We start from the raw sequence: 27,869 nt of genomic DNA on the forward strand, positions 1-27,869 counted from the left end.
GGACTACCGCACACAAAATTTCACAACAATGATCGTAAAACGTAAACTTAAGCTGATAAGCCAATCAGGATATTGCTGTAGGTCTACATAATCTAACTGAAATGGAAATAATAATAAACTGCTATTTCTATTTTTGTCAGAGTACGTAGATCTAAAGCAGTATCCTGATTGGCTCATTGGATTAAGTTCACGTCGGCTCCTGACTACTCAGCCAAGAACTCTGCATTGATGGTGGCGACACAGAATCAGACGGTCTGGGAAACGGTAGCCATACACTTAAGCTGCACGAGCCCATGTCCGTGTACTTGCCTGCAGCGCGTTGAGAGTGAACGAAACAGCGAGCGAGACACTAATCACTTGTTTCAAGCGATCGAAAATGCTTTCTCGGCAATCTCGGCCCTCAATAAGAGGCGAGAGGGGGGGGGGGCATTCTAAATAACATAAGTTTTAATAAATTGTAGTAATAGTGTACTCCTCTTCCCATTAATCCAGAATAGTATAAATCGCAATGTTAAAACGCAACAGTTTACGAGATATTTAATTGTACGATTTTTTATGCGCATTATATAATATACCTCTCCTTCATAAACTCGAGTAGCAAGAATAGTTCAATAGAAGTAGAATTTTACCGCAAAAAAATTATAAATCAGCATTTCTTTTCAAAAAAGAAAGTCTCGAAAGACATCAGAAAAGAAAATGCGTATGTTCGAGACTCGAGACTTATGAAGAAAATATGTGAAAAAAAATCGAATAGTTGCAAAAAGCGTTTTTCACTTATAAAATAAAGATATTGATTGTATGAAAAAAAATCGGTATAAAAAAATATACGTATTCAAAATAACTACAAAGTGAGACGTGGAACCTTAAGATCGATCTATTAGTTCAGTAGAAAAAATTTTTAAAACACCGAAAAAGGCCTTTTTTTACTCGCTTTCTGTTCATTGAGATTTAAACGCAAAGCTTTGAAATTCTCGTAAAATGTAGCCCTCGTAATGATGAACAAATCTAGCCCTGAACAAGCCTGAAAATGTTCATGTAATTTTTTCAAAAAATCATTTATTCACTAAAAATCTGTCTGAAAACTTTTTTCATCTTTGAGCAGTCACACAGCAATTTACAGACATTTTCCTTCTTCAAGAGTTGCACTATCATGTACACTTAATAACAAAACGATTTTTTTGCAGTTAAACTATTATAAAATGACTGAAAAGTGGGTATCTTTTTCCCTGTAAAAAAACGGAAATAATTTCGTTAATATGCATCATATCAAATAGCCATGTGAAGCATTCAAAATCTAATATTTTTCTATGAATTTAAAAAAAAGATTACTTTCTGATTATTAGGAGCCAAAATAATAATTTTTTTTCAAAAAATCACTGTGGTTCTAGTTTTTAAGATTAAAAGTTATGTCTGACACCAATTTGTCAAGGAAGAATTGAATTTGCTGTTAAAAAATCTCAAATTGTAATCATGAAATTTTTAGTTTAGAAAATTTTTTCTTTGAATTTTTATTTTTTCGGTTTATTATTAAAAAATCACGTTTGAATATGAAACGCATGTCTTATTGAACACTTTTTACAGCATATTAAATAAAGAAGCATAGCTAATGTGACTTAAATTTGTTAATTATACATGCACTCCATACTCAAATGTAATTTTTTAGTAATAAACCGAAAAAATAAAAATTCAAGAAACAAAAAACTAAATATTTCATAATTACAATTACTTTGCAAAACATTTGATTTGAAGTTATTTGTTTATATCTCGTTGAGTTACTCTTAGAGCTACTACTAGATTTAAAAAAAATCAGGTTTCCATGTCAATTTATTGCTGAGAAAATATAAATTTAGCAAATTTTACACACGAAATCAAATATGTGCGAATCGTCGAATAGGTCAATCTTCTCCATTCGACTGCGCGCCGACTTCCCTTCAGGGTTATTTTGTTAAAAATTTTTTTTTTAAACAAATGTTTAAAACATGTTTTAAACATCAGATTAAATTAAACATACTTTTTTAAAAACAATTTAAAACAAATGTTTAAAATGTTTTTTTTTTTTAATGTGTTTTTAATACTCTTTAGTAGAGGAGAAGGTGATACTCTAGTTACATTTTACATCATAACTTGGTTTACTTGGTTAATAATGAATATTTAAGTTTAAAACTTGACAATTACATTCATTAAAATTTTGTTGAATCAATTCTAGACTCAAAATTATGAAATATTTATTACTTAGGACACTATTAATAAAAATGTAACAACATTGCATAATGGCGAATCGAAGATAAACATAGATGATAATGTGACCTTCCATAAAAATAGTCTTAAAAAGTTAGTTTTATTTAGAAAACAGTAGTTTGGTTATAAAATTAACAAAAAAAATGTAGAGTGTATTGCAGAATATATGCATGATACAAATGTATATACATACACATATATACATATAACTTTACGTATACAGAGTATTTGAAAAATAATGATAAATCTTAATAAATCTTTCGCATAGGGACAGAATGGACTAAACTGAGAAGAAAAGTCCTCATTTAGTAATTTTCGCAATAGTTAACAAGATATTAATTGCTAAAAATTGTCGAAAATTGGTCTTCTCTCTTCTCTTTCTTAAATAATTTTTTACTCGAATACTTTACAGAAAAACTGTAAGAGACAATTGTTATATGTTGTATTTTCTTTTCATAGGGCTTTAAAAATTTTTTTAAGAATTTTTTCAGAATTTTTTAATACCGTATTTTATTATAATATATTGGTAAAAATGAGAAAATGTAGTACTAAAAAGTTGATAAAAAATTCTGAAAAAATTCGTAGAATTCTATGAGAAGAAAATAAATAACTTTTGTCTTTTTCAGTTTTTCTGTAAAGTTGATAGTATTTGAGTAAAAATTATTGAAGGCCAGTTTTCGTCAATTTTTAGTAATTAATAATCTTATTAACTATAAGGAGTATGACTTTGCTCATGCGGTTTTTTTCCGAAATTCGAGGCTTTATTGTAAAAAACTGGTTATACATTTATGATTCAAAGTATTGTCCATCGCTGGCCACTACTTTTTCCCATCTTTCGGGCAGCATACGAATCCCGCGTCGAAAAAACTGGTCATCTTTTGAGGCGATCCACGAATCGATCCAATTTTTTATTTCTTCATAAGACCGGAAGTGCTGGTCAGCCAGGTCGTATGCCATTGATCGAAACAAGTGATAGTCAGAGGGAGCAACGTCTGGAGGATACGGTGGGTGGGGTAGGACTTTCCATTTCAATGTTTCCAAGTATGTCTTGACCACTTTCGCAACATGGGGTCGAGCATTGTCATGCTGCAAAATCACTTTATCGTGTCTCTCGTTATATTGCGGCCGTTTGTCTTTCAATGCTCGGCTTAAACGCATCAATTGCGTTCGATACTGATCGCCTGTGATTGTTTCAGTCGGTTTTAACAGCTCATAATATACTACGCCGAGCTGGTCCCACCAAATACAGGGTGGGCCATCTATTGGTACGTTTTTGAATTTCGTCGTATGGCAACACCGAACGAGCTACAGACCCGAAATTTTGACAGTTTATTAGTCATACCGTCCGCGGCACGAAACAACATGTTTTCTCTTGAAGAGCGTTTTGAAATTTTAAAACTTATTTTCAAAGTCAGTGCTGTGTCGCCGAAACTGTACGAATTTTGAAAAGAAATATGGGTCGTGATAGAGCACCCACCGAAGGAGCTATACGCAAATTGGTGAGGAAAGTTCGTGAGAAAGGGATGTTAGTGGATGACATTATATTACGACTGTTTTGAGTGAAATTGGCGCCGAGGTAGTCCAAAATGTCATTAATAATTGGGGTGACCGAATGGCATACTGTAAGGCCAGTAGAGGGAGCCACATGAACGAAATCGTTTTTCATTCTTGACGCGGATACTTTTAGCTTCACAACAAAAAAAAAATTAATAAAAAATATCAATGTATGCTCATTTGATCGCATTTTTAAAAACGTACCAATAGATGGCCCACCCTGTACAGAGCATGATCTTAGAGCCGTGAATATTCGGTTTGGCCGTCGACGTGGAAGCATGGCTGGGAATTCCCCATGATTTTCTGCGCTTGGGATTATCGTAATGAACCCATTTTTCGTCCCCAGTCACAATGCAATGCAGAAAGCTCTTTCGTCTTTGCCTTTCAAGCAGCTGTTCACAAGCAAACAAACGTCGTTCAACATCTCTCGGCTTCAACTCGTACGGCACCCAATTTCCTTGCTTCTGAATCATTCCCATGGCTTTGAGACGTTTTGAAATGGCTGATTGAGTCACTCCTAATGATCGTGCCAATTCTTTTTGATTTTGACAAGAGTCTTAATCAAGTAACGCCTTCAATTCTGCATCTTCGAAAACCTTCTCTCTTCCACCGCTATGCTGATCTTCGACGTGAAAATCACTGTTCTTGAAGCGTTGAAACCATTCACGATACGTTCTTTCACTAATAGCGGCCTCACCATAAGTATTTGAGAGCATTCGATGAGCCTCAACCGCAGATTTCTTCATATTGAAGCAGAAAATTAAAATCTCCCGCAAATGACGAGAATTTGGCTCGTAAACTGACATTTTCAATCGAGAATAACTTTATTATGCAGACACAAATCGACTAATGTTTCTATGAGATTATGTTGACAGATGCCCAAGTTTATTGTGTGACGTCTATGATCTATTTATTTCGATCACCACTTACCGCTAAAGCCATCTATACGAAAACCGAATGAGCAAAGTCATACACCTAATATTACGAAAATTGCAAAATGGTAGAGTACTTTTCTTCTCAATTTAATCCATTCTGTCCCTATGCGAAACATTTATCATTATTTTTCAAACACCCTATATATAAGCAGCTCGACAGCCTATAAAAATCTATAGTAATGTAAATTAGATTAATATTAGAACTACAATTAGTTCAAGGAATAATTATTTTGAAATAAAAATCTCAAAAAAGAAGCCGTGAGTAATCAATACACATAAAGGATCACGTTAGCAAAATGCCATGCTATGGTTTAAATTTGCATAACTTAAAATTTATACAGTCAAATAAAATGTTGAATAGCAAACAACACATTCAAATATATATATATTTATGTGATAATACGCTCAAATTTAAGAAAAATGAGGAAGTAAGTATAATTAAATGCTAAAATATACCTCAGAAACGTTTCAAAATACTTGAAAGTAAAAGTGCATTTTAATAAAATATAATAAATATATGTTTAAAAGATGGTTTTTTTTTGTTTTAAATGCGATTTTTTTCTAAAGCTGTTTAAAACATATATAAAACATTAAAAACATGTTTTAAACAAAAAAAATTGAATGTTTTATTTTGTTTTTAAATATTTTTTATCGATTCTGCTTCCCTCCAGCGCACTGCCTCGCTCGCGTTTTTTAACTTTCCAATGATTTTAAATCAACTTTTTCAGCAGCAAAAAATTCGAGAGTTTTTCAACAGCAAAAATTCAATTCTTTCTTGACAAATTGATGCCAGACATAACTCTTAATCTTAAAAATTAGAGCCACAGTGAAAAAAAATTATTATTTTGACTCCTAATAATCAGAAGGTAATCTTTTTTTTTTAAATTCGTAGAAAAATGTTAGATTTCGAATGCTTCACATAGCTATTTGATATAATACATATTAACGAAATTATTTCCGTTTTTTTCACGGAAAAAGATATCCACTTTTTAAAGTCGTTTTATAATAGTTTAACTGCAAAAAAATCGTTTTGTTATTAAGTGTACGTGATAGTGCAACTCTTGAAGAAGGAAAATCCCTGTAAATGGCTATGCAACTGCTCAAAGATGAAGAAATTAAGTTTTCAGACAGATTTTTAGTGAACAAATGACTTTTTGCAAAAATTAATGACATTTTCAGGCTTGTTCAGGGCTAGATTTGTTCGTTATTACGAGGGCTAAATTTTACGAGAATTTCAAAGCTTTGCGTTTAAATCTCAATAAACAGAGAGCAAGTAAAAAAAGGTCTTTTTCGGTGTTTAAAAAATTTTGTTTCTACTGAACTAATAGATCAATCTTAATGTTCCACGTCTCACTTTGTAGTTATTTTGAATACGTACATTTTTTTATACCGATTTTTTTTCGCATATTTTCTTTACAAATCTCGAGTCTTGAACATACACATTCTTTTCTTTTCTGATAGTCTTTCGAAACTTTCTTTTTTGAAAAGAAATTCTGGTTTATAATTTTTTTCCGGTAAAATTCTACTTCTATTGAACTATTCTTGTTATTCGAGTTATGAAGGAGAGGTATATTATATAACGCGCATGAAAAATCGTAAACAATTAAATATCTCATAAACTGTTGCGTTTTAACATTTATGCTATTCTGAATTAAGGGGAGGGGTATACTATTATTACAATTTATTAAAACTTATTTTAATAAACGTTATTTAGGATATCCCCCGTCCCTTATTGATGCCAAGCGGCCGAGATTGCCGAGAAAACATTTTCGGTCGCTTGAATTAAGCTACTAGTGGGAGAAGGAGTTCGCTATCCTCGGCGCGCCGCAGGCGAGCACATGGACATGGACTCGTGCTTGTTTGTGTGTTACAACGCCGCATCACGATAAATGGCCGAACTTATAGGCGTGGAAAAGTGATGACGAAATTTATATTGCGTGCTATTTCATTATTATTTGTCTAATTGTGAAAATGTGACTTGTCTCGTACTTATCAAAGTAATTATCGATGAAAACTAAAGTTAGTTTGCCATTTTGTATGTAAAAGCATATATTTTACTCGTTTCAACAGCTATTGGACCGTGTGTTTCTGCCCGAATATAAGCTTACTTTACGTGCCTTTTACGATCATTTACTGACTGTCAAGGAAGGAAAGGGCAGTTTTCATCGATTTTACAAGTGTTTAAAGTGATCTCGTCATTTCATTTCATCTAAGTTGTCTTTATTTAAAAATGGTACGCAACATATGATAAATTAACGTGTCATTCCTCTTCTGACGTCACGATTCCAACATGGCTGCCGAGATTAGTGAAGCCTTAAAGTTAAATTAAATATAAATTAATTCCTCCTTAATAATACAAAATGGTTGGATATAACAGGGCAATAGGAGTCAAGCACTGCAATTCTTGTGCAAACCAATAGGGTTAATAAAACAACTTTATTAATAAATTAATCCGCTTACATGTTTTGATTCACTTTTGAGCCATCCTCAGAGACAATATGATATAATTACAAAAATTTTTTTTTACGAACTAATTCATTTCAGTGAGCCTCCACCTATTAACGGAAACTAATAAAAACGAATTCTAATAACAATCTAAAATGTATTAAAATTATTAAGAGGTAAATTTATTAAAAAAGCAAAAACGATTTATTGTAAAATAATTCAATAGATTAAACAACGAGGATATAAAAATATTATATTATATAGTGTTAATAAGTTCCGTGAATTCGTCAAGGTACAGTAAGGATCCTCTTCCGCATGAAAAGAAATCTAATGTGGTATACTGTTGATTGCGATGCGAGCTACGTGGAACAAACAGGAAGATAGCTGAAGACGAGACTAGTTGAGCACAAGAATCATATTCAGTGGAACACAATCACACAATAGGTCATAATAGATCACCAATTGGAAAAGGACCACGAATTCGATTGGGAAAATATTGCAATTTTGGATGAGGAACCTCAGTACAGAAAAAGATTGATATCACAGATGCTATATATCAGGAGACGTAGCCTCAACCTGCAGACAGATTTGAAGGAGCTTCTCAAAGCCTACTTTCCAATTGTAGACGGACTATAAATAGGAGCGTTGTTATTGCCAGCTAATCAGTGTACATTTTTTGTTACGTTAAGATTAAATTATTAAAGATTCAGTTTTGGTTTTAATGTCCGTTTGAATTATAATTAATATCAGTTTTTTCCCTTCTTTTTTTCCTTTTCTTTGCAATTAATGTTTTAAGTATATTAAAAGTTATTCATTAATTTCAATATAATTGACTGATTCGCTGAATGGTCAAAGACTGGTTTTTGACTAAACTGAATTTAAATTTGCGATATGGTGAATTTTTTTTTTTAGTTTAGAGCTACCTTTTATTATTTTACAATAAATCGTTTTTGTTTCCAACAAATTTACCTTTTAATAATTTTAATATATTTTAGATTGTTATTAGAATTCGTTTTTATATTATAGTTTCCGTTAATATGTGGAGATGGCTCACTGAAATCAACTAATTGTAAACAAAATTAATTTGTAAACAAAATTTTTGTAATTATAACATCATATTGTCTGAGGATGGTTCAAAAGTGAGTCGAACATGTAAAAAATTACATATAAATATGTAATTAATTATTAATAAAGTTGTTTTGTTAACCGTATTGGTTTGCAAAAATTATCGTGCTGAACTCCTATTGCCCTGTTATATCCAACCATTTTGTCTTAAGATTGTTACAAAAATTTTGTCTGCGGCAGCCCTTAAGCCTATTCTACAATAGAGTCGTAAGCGATAAGCTGTAAGAAATTAACCAATCATGGTCGATTGTTTCTTTCCATGTGACAGTCGACAATCGAATACGCATGCGTTTGACATACGACGTATTATAGAACAGGCTTTAAGGCTGCGGCAGACAAAATTTCTGTAACAGTAACCTTAAAACGTGAATTTAAGCTGATGAGCCAATCAGGATACTACTTTAGATCTACGTATTCTAACGGAAATAGAAATATTGGGTCATCTAAAAACCGCGGATAATTTTTAGATGATCCAATAGCAGTAAACTTATCCATAAAGTAAGTTTCAACCGGTTTAAATTCATTTTATTGTGAGGTTATGGATAGGTTTATTTCCATTTCTATTAGATTACGTAATCTAAAGTAGTATCCTCTGATTGGTTTATCGATTTAAGTTTATACTTTACGCATACTGTAACGGAATTTTGTGTGCGGCAGTCCTAAAGCGTCTACAATAAACAGTAGCAGTAAACACTGTAGCAATAGAGACTGTAGATACGTCGGGTAAGTTGATTTTTCTGACCCAGAAATGGTTGATCCATTAATGTCAAATCGATACTGATTCAACATCGCTCGACGTCAAATCGATGTTAATTCAACATTGATCGACGTTAATTTGATATTGATTGATTAATCATGTGTAGCTGGGGATGTAATAGGGCATAGACTGTAGAGTAAGTCCGCAAGCGAAATAAATTTCAACCATTTCTCTTATGAATTTATTCTATGCTTTAGTATGTACACTCGTCGACTAAAAGGTTGCAACAGATTTTTTTTCTGCAACAGATGGTTTTTGGAATGCAATCTATTCACTGAGCGATTAGTTTTTACTTACTGATCCATAAGTAAAAACCAATCGCTTGGTGAATTGTATTCCGAAAAAAAAGTGTTGCAACCTTTTAGTCGGTGAGTGTATATTCTCAGCTACATGTGATTGATCGATTAATATCAAATTAATGTCGATCAACATTGAATTAACATTGATTTAACATCAAGCGACGTTGAATCAGCATCGATTTGATATTAATCGATCAACCATTTCTAGCTGGGCCAAAAAACCAGCTTATTCTTGATATGTCTACAGCCTCTACTGCTACTATTCATTAGCTGTGTTCCAAAATGTACTGAAAATCTATAGTGCACGTGATGTAAACTATAAATTTTTAGTACTAGCAGTGAATTTTGCAGTGAATACAGCCGTTGTAGGCAACGCTTAAAGACCTGCTTAGATAGAAGGAATAAGGAATTAGGAATAAAGAATAAACGATTTCAATCTATCAGAAATCGTGTATTCCGATATATCCGATTTCTTAACTGATAGATTGAAGTCGTTTATTCTTTATTCTTAATTCCTTATTCCTGCTATTGTGCGCAGAACCTAACAGGCCTAAAACGCTACTGTTAGGTTTTGCGCACAATAAAAGGAATAAGGAATTAGGAATAAAGAATAAACGACTTTAACTTATCAGAAATCGGATACACGGCTCCTTCTATTGTGCGCAAGGTCTTAGTAACGTCATGATCGTGTTTGTTAGCGCTATCTGCAATTTCGTGAACAGCTTGATAGCACAAATAGTGCTTCCTCATGGCTCTCCGGACGCACCCAAGATAAATCACAATTATGCTTGCAGCTATTATAGAACATAAAGCTCTATATATCAAAGTAATGCATTCCTTTGATCTAAGCCGAAATGCCGACAGTATTCCTATTGGCTATTTCAACCGCCATTTGTGATTCAGTCCAATAAGCGCTTAGTATTATGTAGCGCTTAATATTATTGGTATATAGGTATATGGTTAATAAGTAAAAAATGGAGGACTTATGCACTACTTTAATATATGTAGACCCGTATTCAGAATGCGCTTACAACAATGTTAGAGCGCTAAAGCGTGATTTATGTTGAGCGACTTTTATTCGCTAGAAACCGCGTCTAGTGACATCATTAATTCGCCAGCGAATTCTCTCGACTTTGTTGCTATTCGTTTGAAGCAAGTTTTTTAATTTGTCAGCGAATTTACTGATGAAAGCTGCTTCTACACGCTTGATTTTTATTCGCTAGCGACTAAAATTTTGAAGTCGAGTCATCAAGCGAATAACTGGGCACAAAGCACAACAGCGCCTCGAAGTATGTACGTCATTCGATGACATGATTATTTTCTGATGGTGATTTGTGGTCTGAGTGACCGAGACGGAAAAATTCGTCTTTTTACGCTGATAACTTAAAAATTTGCTCTGGAAGAACAGCAAAAGCTAGCGACAAGCGTCGCGACTATACGCTAACAAACCCGCGTCTAAAAGAAGTTTTTAGATTTCTTCCTCTCCGGAGAAGATTTTACTATGGCCGTGGTACTTTTTATGCTGACAATGCTCATGAGCATCATTTGTCTTCGTTTAAACATTTGACAAACAATAAGGATGAAATGATTTTTAAGCGTTGTGAGCATGAATCGAACCGCAGTCTCTATATGCTACGTTATGTGTACTATATATTTCGAGTAAAATTGTCCTCGAAGAGGAAGTTTTGGAACGTAGCTCTAGTAGCGAATTCGCTATGACGTCACTAGACGCGGCTTCTAGCGAATAAAAGTCACCCCGTGTACATCACGCATATTATAGAATTTCAGAGATAAAAGCGCGTTCTGAATACGGGCCGTAGACTAAATATAAGAAATAAATAACTATAGCTTTAAGAGGAAAGCTTTCCAACAAGTGCGAAACGGTGATTATCCCATCTCTGTTTAACATTGGCGAACAACAAGAATGCAATGATTCATCATTCCACACCGTTGAGTACGGTCACTGCAAACGCTTTGAAGCGTTTTTTTAATTGGTCAGTTTAAAAATTCTTTCTTCTAATTGGTCCATCAAATGCTTCAAAGCATTTGTAGTGAGACTTTGACCACAGTTCGTGTCATCTGTAGGTTTGTTCGCGTCGCATACTCTAAATTAACCCAAAGAGCACTTGGATTACAGATAAGATGGCGGTTGGAGCAGTTGCATTCATGTGCTCCAATATTCAGTGACATGAACGGATTTAGGACAAGTAAGCCTGTCATCTAACTTAATCTGTGAGACTACTTGAACGGATCGGACATGTGACTTGTTTCGTTTCGGGTATTTTGTATTACTTCGATTATTTGAAAAACGTTTTTATACAAAATAAAAGTTTTTAATAAATATAAAAGTTATATTACAATAAATTTTTATATTATATTATATTTTATTTTATTGTATTAATATTATTTTATTTTATTTTTTTAATTTTTCTAATTTTATTTATTTTATTTATTTATTTCATTTAATTATTCTTTTTATTTTATTTATTTTAAGAATTAATTATTTACAGATTTTAATATGTCATTCAACATTATTAAGAAAATTCGTTTCGAATATGCGAATAAGCCACCAAAAATTTATTAAATTACTAGTCAATTAAACTCGTGATATTACTGCGGCAGTTTAGTAGAGTTAGCGTTTCAAGAAAAATCATTTCGGCGCGCGTTTCTAAGAATTATATACATAGTATATAAATTCATACAAGAATCATACAAGCACTTAAGATCCAGCTAGACCATTTAAGGCTTTGATTGCTATAGTTTGTTATTTTATTTTATTTTATTTTATTTTATTTTATTTTATTTTATTATTTTATTATTTTATTTTATTAATATTATATTATATTGTTATATTATATTTTTATATTTATATCAAAAATTTATTAAATGCGTTTTTATACAAAATGAATCTGAAATATTTTTTTCGATACAGTACGTTTTCACCATTATGCATGCGTGCGTAACATGCCCCAATTGTACCACCTTCTCAGATGAGGCAAATGGAGCTCTTAATTGATCCATGGAATATGCTCTAACGCGACGCGAACATATTGAGCGTGTTGAGCATATTGGAGCGTGTTGAGCATATTGGAGCGTGCGACGCAAACAAATCTCTTGTGTCTCTTGTTGGAAAGCTCCTTAGAACAGGCATTTTAGCACAATAGCCTAGTTTCCACCAAGTGTAATCCGAATCAGAATGTAAAAACCAACGGTCTAGTTTCCATCGAGGATTTAAACCGAATCAGAATGTAAGAACCAACCAACTACAGTCGAGTATTTCCCTGTCGTTCGACTGTAATAGGAGAATACTCGACTGTAGTTGATTGGTTTTTATACTCTGATCCGATTTAAACCCTCGATGGAAACTAGACCAGTGATGCCGGGTGAATATTGATAGACAAGATAGGATGAAAAAAAAACACATGTAAGCACGCTTACAGTATAATAACAAGAACGTATACGATTTTAATAATTGATGTTTAGGAAAGTAAGATCTGGGACATTGGATGTCCATCCAACAGAAAAGGCTCTGGTAGTAAATTATGATGTTGAGGCACTGATATTGGGAGAACTGGGAGATCCTATGCTCGGTGATCGTAAAGTACGTTTTCTTACATAAATAAATAACAAAATGTCCTTACAGGACCTAAGCTATTGTTGTATGTTTGTCATTGTATATAGGAATGTCAAAAGATAATCAGATTGAAGAGTTTAAACGCCGACACAAATGTTTCTCTCTTAGCCAAAGAGGTAATGGAAAAGTGCTCATTGATACATGAATCTAAACTACACGAGGTTGAGCAATTGATTTATTATCTACAAAATCGTCGAACCAATGATATCAGTGCAGGTAATGTAATATGGTTTTTATGTTTGCTATTTTTATATGTTTGAGATTCTAGAAGTTAATAAATTTATAATTTTCTTAGGTGATAGTAATTCTCAATCACCAAGACCGGCATCGTCGAATTCATTGATCACAGAGAACAGCGAAATTGAACGTGCAGTCATTAGTAACGTCGATAGTTATATTGAATTATTATACGAAGAGATACCAGGCAAAATTAAAGGTTCATCGTTAATTTTACAATTAGCGAGGGTACCTGATAATCTTTTGGAATTGATAAAAAATGGTAATTTTTATGTTATATATTTTTTTCTATAAATAATTTTAGATAATTTCAATTTGATTCATAATAGTGATAAGAAAATTATGTATCATTGAAAATATTTGTGATTAATCATAATGTTATGAGATTATCTTTTTATTCATACAGAATCGTTATTAAGTGCATTAGCTCGAGTTCTGAGAGAAGATTGGCGGCGCAGCATAGAACTGTCCACGAACATCATTTATATCTTTTTTTGCTTCTCAACATATAGTCAGTTTCATAACATTGTGCTCGAATACAGAGTAAGTTGCAAATGTTGATAAAACTTGAAAGGATTAGACAACTTTTGGAATTATATTCACATTTTTTTCTTTCATATATAGATCGGTTCTCTTTGTATGGATATAATTGATTTTGAGTTACGTCGCTATGATCAGTGGAAGGAGGATATGGAGAAACGTCGGAAACAATTTGAAAACACTACTGGTCTAACGTTTTTCTCAGCAGGCAATAATGACAACTATGATAGAAAGATTAGAATCATTGATGATATTTGGAATATGGAAGGTCCGTTGGATTATGAAATCAAGAAACGATCCATGGAAGTATCTATAACCGTTTCTGAGAGTGATGTTAAGAAGCTGAAGGAGGAACTAGAAAAAAGTCGCAAAAAGTTTAAGAGTTTGACTAAAAAGCAAGAGCAACTGCTGCGAGTAGCATTTTATCTACTCTTAAATATTGCCGAAAATGCTATGGAAGTCGAAAGGAAAATGCGTAAAAAAAATGTCATTGGTATGCTGATTAAAACGTTAGACAGGACGAACACAGATTTGTTGATCCTGGTTGTTACATTTTTGAAGAAGTTATCCATCTTTCGCGAAAACAAAGATCTTATGGTAATATTAAATATTTTATACAAATATCACATGAAAAAATATATCTTGTATAAAAATGTAAATGTACACTCACATTTATAGATAGAAGAAAATATTATAGACAAATTACCGAGACTTTTACAAAACAATAATGCTGATCTTGTGCTAAGTACTTTAAAATTGCTATTTAATCTTTCTTTTGATGCTAAATTGAGAGCAAGAATGATTAGAGTGGGTATGTTACCAAAATGGATAAAATTGCTTAGTCAAGGTAAGATTTGTTTCCATAAATCAAGTATATGATACATATGCTCTCATTTTTACATATAATAATGTATAAAAATTGAAAATACATAATCTTCAATATATTAATTCTATATACGTCAATATTATATTCGCAGCTGATATAAAAAATAAAAGCATAATTGTGGGACTACTTTATCATGCCAGTATGGATGACAAAGTGAAAGCAATGTTTACAAATACAGATTGTATTTCAATGGTATATAAAAATCTATAAAGTTTTGATATAAATTGAACAAGCTTGAAATTAACAGCATAATATTTGTACATTCTACTTAGGTAACAAACATGGTATTAAATTCTGAAGATGAACATGTAAGATCTGAATTAATAGCACTCGGCATAAATTTAGCTATTAATAATAAGAATGCGCAACTGATGGTGGAAAACAATCATTTGCAAGGTCTCATAAAAATTGCATTTAGAAATCAAGATGCCCTTGTAATGAAGATGATTAGAAATATTTCCCAACACGATTTGATAAAAGAAAATTTTGTCGTGAGTTGAAACAATGTTAGGATTAATATAACAAATATAACTATTATTGTAATTTTTGCTCATATATATTTAATAGGAATTTGTGGGTGATTTCGCAATGGCCTTGACTCAGTCTGATTCTCAAGACTTTATACTGGAAGTTGTTGGCGTGTTAGGCAATTTGGAATTATCTGATTTGGATTATTCTCAAATCATTCAACGCTGCAATCTTATACCATGGATACGTAATAATTTGGTTCCAGGTATGATCTCTTTCTCTTTTATCTTGCATTATTCTTTGTATTTAATGTTAATATATAGAATTGAAATAATATTAAATCTCAATCTAGATTTTGTTACATCAGTTTTTATATCTATAGGTAAAGCGCAAGATGATATAGTTCTTGAGATTGTCATATTTCTCGGTACTGCAGCTCATGATGAAGATTGTGCTCGTTTGTTATGTAAGGCTGATATACTTCTTTCTCTTATTGAACTGCTTAAAGGTATGTATTAAAAAGCAAACATACGCAAAAAACCATACGTTTATGTCCCGACAAGCATTATTTTCAATATGTAATGTCATTACAGCCAAGCAAGAAGATGATGAAATGGTTTTACAAATTATTTATATTTTTTATCAAATTGCAAAACATGATTCAACCCGAGATTATTTGATTCGTGAGACCGGTAATGGTAATATATAATCAATTTTCTCAATTATTAGATTTAAATAAGATAGATAAAGATGCATAAAGTAGTATGGCAAGTGTTATAAATATATTTAAACCGGAGACGCCTAGAAAAAGAGTCTAGATATGAGTCGCAGTTTTTTATATACAAGGTAGTAGTTTTAACAAAAATTTGTAAGAGAGAAAGACACATTTACTATTTTTTCTTTTTCTTATTTATTGTTTTTTTCTTTCTCTCTTTCAGGAATTGTTAAAACATGATGGATCAATCAAAAGTGATTTTCTCGTATCTATATCATGGACTTATATATGTTACACTAGACTGCTAAAGCTCTAAACACAAGTGCAAGCCCTATATAAGGCAATAGCGATAGCAATAGAAATAGCAATAGCGATAGCGATAATCAATATTGATAGCAATAGGAACATGCAATATATAGGAATGCATATGTCGATGCACGTAGGATAATAAGGCAACAGCGATAAATTTCCGACAAATTGGAATTCTGTATCTATCGCCTTATAACGTACCAATCGGTACCAATTCAGATTTTTCACTCTCTTTAAGCCCACGGCTTAAAGACATAATAAGGAATACAAAAACATAATAAGGAAATCGTAACATTGGATTCACTACTAGCCTTACGGTCTTTACTATAATTGGCTAATTTGTTTACTATTTATGTCTTACTGCCTAATGTTTTTATATATCATGGGCTTTATATGTGCTATAACCTTGAAGTAGGAAGAATATACTGCATAGATCTACTAGAATATACTGCTATAGATCTATATAGATCAAATTGGTTGGCATTTTTATTTCTTTATGGCATTGTGCGGGAGGCGACAATTATATATTGCTTATGTATATGTCATTTCTATTGCTATTTTTGTTGCTCACAATAAGCCTGTTCTTTTTGTCTGAACTTTTGCATCAATTCATCTTCCTCTTCTTTCCTCGTAGAGAGAAAAGGAAGGAAGATGAGCTGGTGCAAAAGTTTAACTAAAAAGAACAGGCCTATTGTGTCTAGGATTTAACTTCCCACAATTTCCTTACATAAAGGTACTGCCTGAATTAGATGCAGAATAAGATCATGTGACCGCACGTACAGAAAAGAGATACCAACAGGTCGTGTGATCAGCCTCTGTAATTGATTCAAGATATTGATCATGGTCCACTTGACGCTACAAATGCTTTGAAACATTTTTTAATTGGTCAGTTAGTAAAATTCTTTCTTCAGATTAGTCAATCAAAAGCTTCGAAGCATTTGTAGCGCCAAGTGGACCACATCCATTGTATACCTCTCTGTGATTGATTCAAGATATCATATGTACATCTCTTGATTGAATCAAAGAGAAACCTGAGAGCAGGACATGTGAGCCTTTTTTCTGTAACCATAAAATGCCCCCATGCACTACTGTCCTCTGAAGAAGTGCATGTAAACTACACAATATCCATTTTTTTACGGTGCTATTTCTGATGGAAATAAATCGCTGAAGTAGCTAAAATATATCAAATTAATAGAAATTTCAACGATTTCAGCGATTTATTTTCATCAGGACATCCACTTCTTCATAGAGCAGTAGTGTACTAGGCATTCTACAGGAAAAAAGCCCTCATGTTCTTTCTCTCTGATTGGAACTAGCCCTCTATTCTTAAAAAGAAATGATCTTTGATAAAAAAAGATTGAGTATGATAAAAAAATCTTATTATCGTTTTGAATATGGAATCTGGTTTCGTATATTCATTAATTTGAATCAGATCTTATAGGAATCTTGTACAAATATTATAGAATCCGATAAAATACAATAGGATTCGTATTCGATCAATCGTGATGCTCGCGAGGTCGACAATAGAAAATGATATAAACTTATAGAAAACGATACAAATTGATAGAAATCCTATTATTTCCAATCATTCTCTATCAATTTCTTTTTCCCAGGGATACTAATACATAGTATCAGTAATACATCAGTAGTACATACTAATACATGGTATTCGTAATACATACTATAGTATTTCTCTAGTTTTTCGTGTAGGTTTCTTTTCAAGAATAGAGGCCCTGATGTGGATCTTATCTTGAGCATGCATATATCTTTGGCTACTTTTTAACAGCAGTCAAAGAGATGGAGTTAGGATATGTTCGGAAATTCTTTGGTGTAATTTGAAGTTATTTTAGTTGGAAAGTATTGAGTGTAAAACTGGACAAACATCGCCGACGAAATATTATTAGATGCTTAAAATTCTCATTGTTGATTGGGAGAGGTCAGTATTTGTTTTCAACATGATCGAAAGTGACTGCTAATATATATGAAAGTACTGTCAATAGATTTTAATAATCAATATGTAACATTTGATCGAATGCAAAAAACACAATTCTTTATTGCATTAAAAATGTCGGGTTTCGTATAAAAAGAAAGAGAAATTTGCGGGAAGCATTATTTTTCTGTTTTAATCTCAAGAAATCTGTTGCTGAAAGTCATTCAAGTATTCGTTTGCTATTGAAGACTTATGGGGAGCATGCTTTATCTGAAATAACTTGCAGAGATTGGTTTAGAAGATTCAAAAAGAATCATTTTGACGTGAATAAACACAAAGAGTGCTCTGATCAGCCGAAAAAATTTGAAGATGGAGAATTGGAGGCATTACAAGAAGATTTATGTCAGACATTCAAAGAATTGTCGGAAACATTAAATGTAGATGTCAACCGTTAGCAAACGTTTAAAAGCAATAGGAATGATCCAGAAGCTAGAAAACCGGGTCTCACATGAATTGAGAGAAAAAGACTGTTTCGTAGTCGCTTTGCTGATAATTAAGTAAGATGGCGTAAATAATGTCACTCTTACATATTCGATTCAATTTGATCCAATTGAACGATAATTTCGTTAACAGAGACATTACAAAACATTTAGCCATTTGTGAATTGCTGCTTCAAAGATAAAAATGAAAGTCGTTTTTGCATCGAATTGTAACTGGCGATGAAAAATGGATTCGTTACGACAATCCTAAGCGCAAGAAATGGGTGCTTTTCAGCGAACCATTAACATCAAAGTCATGCTATACATGATGGGATCAAGTAGGTGTAGTGTACTATGAGTTACTGCAACGAGTCAAATTATCAATGCTGAACACTATTAACATTAATTACTCAATTTGAATCGAGCACTCAACGAAAAACGCCCGTACTAAGCCAAAAGACATGACAAAATTATTCTTCATGACAATGTTAGACCACATGTTGTAGAACCAGTGAAGGAAATCTTAGAGGCATTTGGAGAGGATATCTTATCCCACTCGTCCTATTCACCAGATGTTGATCTTTCAGATTATCATTTGTTCGATGCTGCATGGTCTTTCTGAGCAGCTTCAATTATTTCGAAAATATCAAAAAATGGCTCAATGCCTGAATAGCCTCGAAAGAACCTAAATTCTTCTACCGCGGACTCTATTTGTTACCCGAAAAGTGTAAAAAGATTATAGCTTTTGATGAGCAATATTGTGAATAAAATATCAGGTACCTTTTTGATGAAATAACCATGAGTTTTTGTAGCAAAAACAGCGAGAATTAATTCAAGCACATAATATATACATATATATAATAATATAAATATGTAATATGTATATTATATATATTATGTTATGTATTTATTATATATTAATATTAATTTAAATTATTAATATTATCATTATAATTTATATTATTACATAATATTACTTTAAATACGAAGCGCCACTACGATCTGAATGTTGAGATGTTGAATTAATATACAGGGTGTTCAAAAAGTCCCGGACCGGGTGAATAATTTGAAAAAAAAATTTTTTGAAAAAACGCCGAAACACGTGAAATGATTTTTCAAAAAATCTATCTTTTGAGAGGGGTTGCGACCCCCCGCCCCCAATAGGGCACGTGGGGTACGAGGGGGGTCGAAAATCTTAAATAGCAACATAGGTCAAGTGGGGGCTCATTTGAAAGGTCTTTTCGAGACGAATCCAAAACACTGCGCATAGAGGGCGCTGCGATCATTTTCGGCGGAGTTATTTGATTTTTAAGGTGAGAGGAGCCATGTTATCTTAAATGTAGGAAAAATCCACGACGTTGAAGGAAAAAGAAAATAACCACAAAAACAGCGATAAAGACGCTTGATTTCAAAATTACAGAGATGAACTACGATAAAACCGCTTTATCAGGGAAGAAAGTTACATAAAGTGTAAAATAATAATGACTCAATGATTTGAACTTTTGACTTCAAGTGTCTTTATCGACATTCAAAAATGCGACCATTGATGTACACGTGTGACAACAAATACGGTGTGTTTCATGTGCAAAAAGTCCTGCGTAGTGTTTTGGATTCGTCTCGAAAAGACCTTTAAAATGAGCCCCCACTTGACCTATGTTGCTATTTAAGATTTTCGACCCCCCTCGTACCCCACGTACCCCATTGGGGGCGGGGGGTCGCAATCCCTCTCAAAAAATAGATTTTTTGAAAAATCGTTTCACGTGTTTCGGCGTTTTTTCAAAAAATTTTTTTTTTTCAAGTTATTCAGCCGGTCCGGGACTTTTTGAACACCCTGTATATATTCATATAAATGAATTAATTTCAGAAATGATAATTACGTGCCGATATGATTGTCGGACTTTCAACGCAATCAATCTGAAATATTAATAATCCCCCCAAATTTCTCAAATTAATCTTAAAAAACTGTAATAAACTTATTACGAAAAATATTGCCTCGGTTGAAAGTCGAACCAGTCCGGATCTTTTGCATTCCGTGCGAACGTCCTGAGCCTTTAGACTACCGAGACCTTCATCATTTCTGAAATTAATTCGTTTAGATGAATATATATATCAGTTCAACATCTCAACATTTAGACCGTGATGGTGCTTCATATTTAAAGTAATGTTAATTTAATATAAACGGTCTTGTTTCCAATCTTATTGTTTATATTATTACATTATATTATTATTATATTATTTGACGAAATATCATAAAGTTAACAAAAAGGTTATGACATTGCTCAGCACTTATCATGGAATAAACAGCAGACAATAACACACTGGTATACACCAAATCCCCTTACTTCTATAAGTCCGGATCTATAATCAGGCTGAGTTCACTTTTTGGTGCTCACGAAACTTTAAGCGTCGTTTCATCCTTGTTGATTATTAAACAAGGATAGTTGATGTTCATCAGCAATATAAGTCAAAGCAAACGCAGATTCTAGATGTTTTAAGCCTTAAACCATAAGAAATTGATTACAGTCGGACGTGAGGAGAATAAGTGATTGTGATTCGTCCATTCTTTATGCTTAAGGCTTAAAAATCTTGTAGATCCAGGTGGTCGCATTGAGTGTATCAAGGAGCGCACTATCAGTCATTTGTGTAATACTATCCTTATGTCACGTCTAAGGGACGATGAAGATAGAATGATAAATAGCGCTAATAGCATCTCCCTGAATGCAGTCTCTATGTAATTCTCTCTGTTTCCGAATGAAAATCTCACACTAATGCACATCGAGTAAGCACGGATATTTTCGAACGGCTGGTGTGCATTAATGTGTACACTGATGTGTGTTTCCGAACATAGTCTAAGCAGTCTAAGGCTCGGTTGCACCAACGTTACTTTGACTTTAAGCGAAACTTAAAATTCTCTTTGTCTTGTTTTAAAGCGAAAAAAAACAGAGACAGAGAGAATTTTAAGCCTCACTTAAAATCAAAGCAATGTTGATGTAATCGGGCCTAAACCTAGTGGAATATATAGAAGTTTATGGTCTAGATTCTTTCTTAAACTATCTACACAAATAAATTGTGCAAATTTGTATTATTTACAGAAGCTCCTGGATATCTAATTGATCTAATGCATGATAAAAACCCTGCAATAAGAAAAGTCTGTGATACATGTTTAGATGTCATTGCTGTAAGTAACTAAGAACGCATGCATTTTCTTGTTTTTATAAATTTATAAATAGCATACGTATAAATAATACAAAAATAATTTATGTGGTGTTATAAGAATTGTTAATTATTCAACTTATTCTAGATATGCGACAAGAATTGGGCAGCCCGCATAAAAGTGGAAAAGTTCCGATCGCATAATCAGCAATGGTTGGAAATGGTTGAATCGATAGGAACAGATTCGATCAATCATATGTTACCGGATGATGATGACAGTTTATCTCCATTTATCAGCGATGATCTATTAAAACATACTATATTATTTCCCTCTGGTAATATTTATTTTTTTCTTTTTTACGAAGTTATTATTTAGCATATCTTTATAATAGATTATCATGCTCACGTAGGTAACATAGCATCATTTAATGTGGATGATGGATTTTCGACTATGAAACATTCATCAGAATTATCTGAAAATCCTAGTCGGCCTGTTAGTAGGTACGTATCCAATGATGCATACATATGTATTTAATATAATAGTATGTATTTAATGTGTACAATGCAATGCATTAATAAATGAATTGCGATTACATGACAGATTTAATTATCTATATTTTTTAGGTATCGAGATCTCGACGAAATAGGTGAACTCATGACTCGTTCTAAGTCTCGCATGTCCGTTGCTTCAGGTATAGAAGATTTATATTATAATTCTAGAATAAAATTCAGTGAGTCAGATAGTTCTCACATATTAATCTGAAAATTAATACAAATGCCCTGATATAGATACATGACTTAACTTCTCAAAGATACCTATATTTTACATTATATTCAATGCAAAAAAATGTTTGCTACTATTTACAAAGATATGCCTGCTTAAACAGATTTTATTATATGTATTATAAATTGTTTTGACCTCATAGGACCAATTTCAATTAATCAATTGTTAATCGATTGTTAGTTTAGAACTGACCAATCGCATTTGCTGTTCAACAGAATTGACCAATTGTGATTGACACTTAATCGATCGATTAGGTTAATCAGAGTTTGTGAGATCGGTCCATAGTCAAAATTTTAGTTCTATTTTTTTACGTATTTTTTTATATACATATGAATTTATTTAAGAATTAACTTTACACTCTGACACATATAATATATAACTACAAAATAATAGTATTAAGTTTATTTAGATCTCTTTTATCATGTGATAGGCTTCAGGCAGTCAAAAAGTGTGTAATGTATGTGATTAAATGTAACATTATTTTTATGATAGCTCAGATCTTTCGTAGTATTGTATTGTTAATATTAGTTAATAAAAAGACAAGTAATGTATGAAAGTACCGAACAATTTAGGATGCGTTCCACTTGACGCTTTTGGAATCATTTCATCCTTGTTATGTATTAAATATTGAACAAGGACAACTAATATTCGCGAGCGTTGTAAGCGCCAAATGGTACGCATTTTTAGAATAAGGGATGAATTATATATAATCTGCGATAGAGCAACTTTTTTTATTTATTGTGTATAACATTGTGCAATAAGTATAGGCATATTTAACTTCTGCATATATCTTTCACTTTCTTTAGAGAGTAATCAAACATGTATTATGTACAGTCAGCAATTAAAAAGTTGTAATTTTCGATATTTTCTTTTTGACGAGTTTCAGAATGCAACCTGTTTACTGAATAATTGGTTCTTATTTATGGATCCATAGGCTTGGTAAGTAGGCTGATATATAGCATTCTGAAACCCATTGAAAAAGTGTTCCAATCTTTTAGTTGCTGATTGTATATTCTATTTTATTCCTTTGTCTCTTATTTTTTATTGCACCTCTCATCTCTTTGTTATTAACTTATTACATTTACATTAACATAAAATGATATTTGATTATATTAACAACATGCATGACTTGTAGCTACCAACTATCTTCTATTTTCTCGTGATAAAATAAATTGAATCTCTTAGATTATTGTATAGTGATTTATACTTGAAAATATTTTCCTTATATAATCCAATTCCTCATTCAATAAGAAACTAAATACTTCTATTTGATTTTGATTTTTGACATCAGAATCACAATATCGTAAGTAGTTTCAGCTAATCTTTAGATTAGGGGACCCCCCCCAATGACCTTGACCTTATATATGTTGTCAAGGTCATGAATTTGAATGACATATAACAAATTTTAGCTGTCGTTCGTCCTTCATTAAAAAGTTATTAACAAAAAAAGTTTGAAAAAATAATATCTTATTTTGGCTATATATAACATCAGAAACTGTTTAAATTATATCCGCCTACTGCATTCTACGTCTCCCATTGCCTAATGGCGCGACTTTTCACACAAACACAAGTTCACTGCTTTAGCGGAAAATGTAGATAATTATGTAGGGAGGGTTAGGATTAGGTTATTATATATCCATGAATATATAATAATCTAACTCCCCCCCCAAACCTAATCCTAGTCAAACCATATATGCAGAGTAAAGCAGAAAAAAATTTTCTATTCTAAAAACAAAAATTATATAAGAAAATATGAAAGTTGTGCGCCCCCATGCAGGGAGGGAGATGGAATGGGAGTCGCTTCTTGTGGAAAGTTGTAAAATATACTTCAAAGCAGAAAATTTTTGTTTTATATGGTAGAAGGATGTCGTATACGTTTTTTCTTAAACTTTTTTGTTAATGACTTTTTAATGAAGAACGAGCGACGGCTAAAACTTGTTGGAGATTACTCAGACAACATATGTCAAGGTCAAGGTCAAAGTCATCAAGGGGGGAGTCCCCTAATCTAAAGATTTACCATAGTTTCTTTTTATTTAAATGGCTCCTGCCTCCAAGGTTGAGACATATCTTCTTCCTCATTAATGGCTCACGCGGCGGCGCGCCACGATACGAGTAGGGCACGCTCTGCGCACTCCCTCGAAAGGAGGGGAAGAGAGGAACCGATGGTCTAGCTATATTTGTATATTCACACTGGAAAGCCAATAGGAGTCGGCATAGTCTTGAAGTAGGATTAACTAAACATGGAAAGATGTCATCGTTGAATTTAGGAAAGGACTATGTCCAGTTTGGACCCTGGCTGAACAGCATTGAGACCTAGCTAGGATTGTAGAGCATAAAAAAAGGATTAAAAAATTCCATATGTACAACTTTGTAAAATGAGTCCCTTGAGTGTTACAGCTATTCAAAGTTCGTTATTATAACCGTGTATTGTATACTATGTAGGATTAGTTTTATTCAATTTCTCGAATCATCTAGTATCTGGAATATGTCTAATCTTAACGAAGACAATTAAAATCTTTTTTGGAATCCCAAATGAATAGTTATAAGTGTTATATAGTTATATATAGTTATATTAATCGATGAAGAGGGGGCAGAGACACTCAAAGTAACAAAAGTGAACAAACGGTTTTAATTGCCTAATTGAAATGTGGCCAATATATGGCCAATATATCTTATCTTTCTTCAGCTTCCTCATCGGAACTCTCTAAAAGTAAAAAAACATTATTAACTGTTCTTACTGACATTACGTGTACACAACACCCAACCGTACGACAGCCATTTTTGCAAGCACAATAATATTCTGAAATGGCTTGAGTGAAGGTAGGTTGGCCGGTTCTAATTCAGATCCTCTGAGGAGGGATACCGCGGGGAGGAGAGGGGAGGAAAATGACGTCACGGGGATGTGCGGGGGATGACGTTATAGTGGGTGACGTTGCGGGGCGGGGGAAGAGGAGGATGTCTCGGGTGTGGGAAATGACGTAGCGAGGTTTGCGGAAACTTGCATCCGCGTCGCGATGATGACGTCACACGAGATTAATGGCCGCTGAGCACGATCCGCCGTCACCGATCCCCATCGCCGCCTCCGGACGTGGTCCGCCTCTAAGCGCGGTCTGCCGCCTGTCCCTATCGCAGCCTCCGAGCGCGGTCCTCACTGTGTGCTATATTTGCATACTTACCGTTAATACTTACTATCTCTTATACGTTGCTATCCTCTTCTCGCAAGCGGAATATTTTATTTATTTATTATATTATATTATATTATATTTTATTTTGTATAATTATTCGCACTGCGCAATAATAAGAGCGCGATTTGTTGAGCGCTATGATACAGTCGCGCGTAACGCCATATCACAGAGATAGAAAGGAATGGTAGAGAGAAAAACACAAACACAATTAGTCACAGTTCCACGGCCAATTAAATAATTGGCGTTGGTGAAACCGGCCCAAATGATTCTTCACGAAAAGCACGCATGCTTAGCGCCTTTTTTATCTTTTTTTTTTAAAGGTAAGTTTGTATAAATAATAAGAAATAGTGCATTTGTGTTTTACTTTTGATAGAAATTAACTTGATTAAGATTGTAGTATCTCGGTTTTAATTTTTCATTAGATACATTCATTAGATACAATTATTACTTTTTTCGAAAAGTAATAATTTTTGATAGAGAATTAAAGTTGCCATTACTTAAGTTGGAATAAGAAGACCTTCAATATGTCTTTTTAACGAAATCCGACAGGTCACTTTTCACAAGTACATAATGGTCGCGTTCAGCAGATTCAACTGTTGCGGAGCAGATCCGTGGCGCTCGCTGCTATTGAAAAAGAATATACTAATAGCTGCGAGCGCTCACGAATGCGCTCCGCAACAGTTGAGTTTGCTGAACGTGACCAACTTTCAACAGTTAATGGAGTTTGTTTCTAATTATAATCAAGATTAGATAATCAAGGATTAAATTTTACATCATATCAGAATAAATTAAATTTTACACTATATCAGATTAAAATTTAATTTCTCTTATTTCATTCCCTGTCGGACTTGCGATATAATCATATTCTGCATTACCAATAATGCATGCTCCTGCCCATAGGCAGATAGGCAACCCGACTTACTGAATATATTATAATGGAAATTATTATTTACTTAATCCAAATCGTACTATCTTTAATTTTTATGAAATGATATGAATGTCGTCCTCTCATTGTTTGTGAAGACGCAATGACGGAAAAGAACGAAACGGACGAAATAAGTCATCTATAGAGAAAAATTTTTCACAAATAAATATAAATAAAATACTTACTCGACTCATGTTTCAAGAAAAAGAGCAAGTTTACTCGTGAGTGTTTATGAATGAAAAATCCATGACCCAATACCGACACATACCAATACATGATATTGTACAAACCTCATTACTCATAACTTCAAATTTTTTATATTATGCGCAACTCTTATGCCCTATCATTTTCAAGGCAAGAACTATTAATGCGATTTAGCACACTGCGGAAATCAAGTTCCCGATCGCGAATTATTTGCTCGATCGTTGGACACCTACGGTTAACCATGTTACACAGACTGACTTTCCGCAAAAATACTCACAGATATTTATATGTATGACCATTTCTGGTCAATACATAAAAAATGCAAGCGTCAGATTTTTATAATAAAAGATTTTTAGATACATCCGGTGATAACATTAATGTAATCTGACATCACAAATTGCAGCGTTTGCAAAATTTGCTAGTTTCAATATGACTTTGTCAGCGTAATATAAGAAATTTTTTTCAAGGACATTTAACATGTGTGTTTTGCAATGACAATGATTAATGTAATATGATACAAATGCAACATTGCGAAATAATACATATAATACGATATAATTGAGATGCGACGTTGCTAAATAGTGCAATATCAGCTAATATATAGCTGCTTTGTTAGCGTAATTTAAGATTTTTTCAAGAATGATGATCATTAATATAATTTGATACAAATGCGACGTTGTCAAATAATACAGATAATGCGATATTCTTGAAGCTTCCACGATTTTTATATAAAGATTATGCGTTTTGCGGATTTCCTTCTCCAGATTCATTCTTGAAATGCCAACGTTTTGTGAACTTTGCAGTTCATTTCATCAGAGCGAGGAGCAGCCTGATACTGAGGTGTTTCTCAGAGTCATTTCTTTTATATTACGCTGCTTGTTGGAGTGGTGAGGGGAAAGAAGAGAATTATGGGTGTGAAGGGAAGAGAGGTGGGGGAAATTGGTCGGTCTTCAATAACCGGGAAAATAGTTTTCCATATTTTATTTATGTTATATTATTTCCATTATCTCTATTTAGATTGTTAGAGTGTTTTTATATCTCTATGACTTCTCTATACTTTCTTGGAA

General features: G+C 33.0%; 1 protein-coding gene and 1 long non-coding RNA gene across 5 annotated transcripts in view; one reads left to right on the plus strand and one right to left on the minus strand.

Moving 5' to 3' along the window:
• Positions 1–23,674, plus strand: part of Kap3 (kinesin associated protein 3) — a 35,192-nt gene extending 11,518 nt beyond the window's left edge. For 2 of the 4 annotated variants that reach the window (XM_011065914.2, XM_087416798.1), the window contains exons 4-18: positions 12,837–12,954; positions 13,035–13,203; positions 13,283–13,486; positions 13,631–13,767; positions 13,849–14,361; positions 14,443–14,611; positions 14,742–14,842; positions 14,923–15,141; positions 15,218–15,383; positions 15,501–15,626; positions 15,712–15,816; positions 21,644–21,729; positions 21,853–22,039; positions 22,115–22,205; positions 22,329–23,674. In XM_011065914.2, coding sequence (XP_011064216.1) covers positions 12,837–12,954; positions 13,035–13,203; positions 13,283–13,486; positions 13,631–13,767; positions 13,849–14,361; positions 14,443–14,611; positions 14,742–14,842; positions 14,923–15,141; positions 15,218–15,383; positions 15,501–15,626; positions 15,712–15,816; positions 21,644–21,729; positions 21,853–22,039; positions 22,115–22,205; positions 22,329–22,467 — 2,530 coding nt within the window. In that variant the 3' untranslated portion in view covers positions 22,468–23,674. Of the gene's footprint in view, positions 1–12,287; positions 12,778–12,836; positions 12,955–13,034; positions 13,204–13,282; positions 13,487–13,630; positions 13,768–13,848; positions 14,362–14,442; positions 14,612–14,741; positions 14,843–14,922; positions 15,142–15,217; positions 15,384–15,500; positions 15,627–15,711; positions 15,817–21,643; positions 21,730–21,852; positions 22,040–22,114; positions 22,206–22,328 lie in introns of those variants that run through there. The other 2 variants (XM_011065916.2, XM_011065915.2) reach the window with 2 other exon arrangements.
• Positions 3,897–11,483, minus strand: LOC147910401 (uncharacterized). Its single transcript, XR_015548462.1, has 2 exons — positions 8,930–11,483; positions 3,897–7,040 (listed from the first exon to the last, which is right to left on the minus strand). It is a non-coding gene; the product is annotated as an uncharacterized LOC147910401 (long non-coding RNA).
• Positions 23,675–27,869: the final 4,195 nt, after the last annotated feature.

This window comes from Acromyrmex echinatior, chromosome 2 (assembly GCF_024713525.1).
Source record: "Acromyrmex echinatior isolate Ae372 chromosome 2, ASM2471352v2, whole genome shotgun sequence".
Taxonomy (NCBI): domain Eukaryota; kingdom Metazoa; phylum Arthropoda; class Insecta; order Hymenoptera; family Formicidae; genus Acromyrmex; species Acromyrmex echinatior.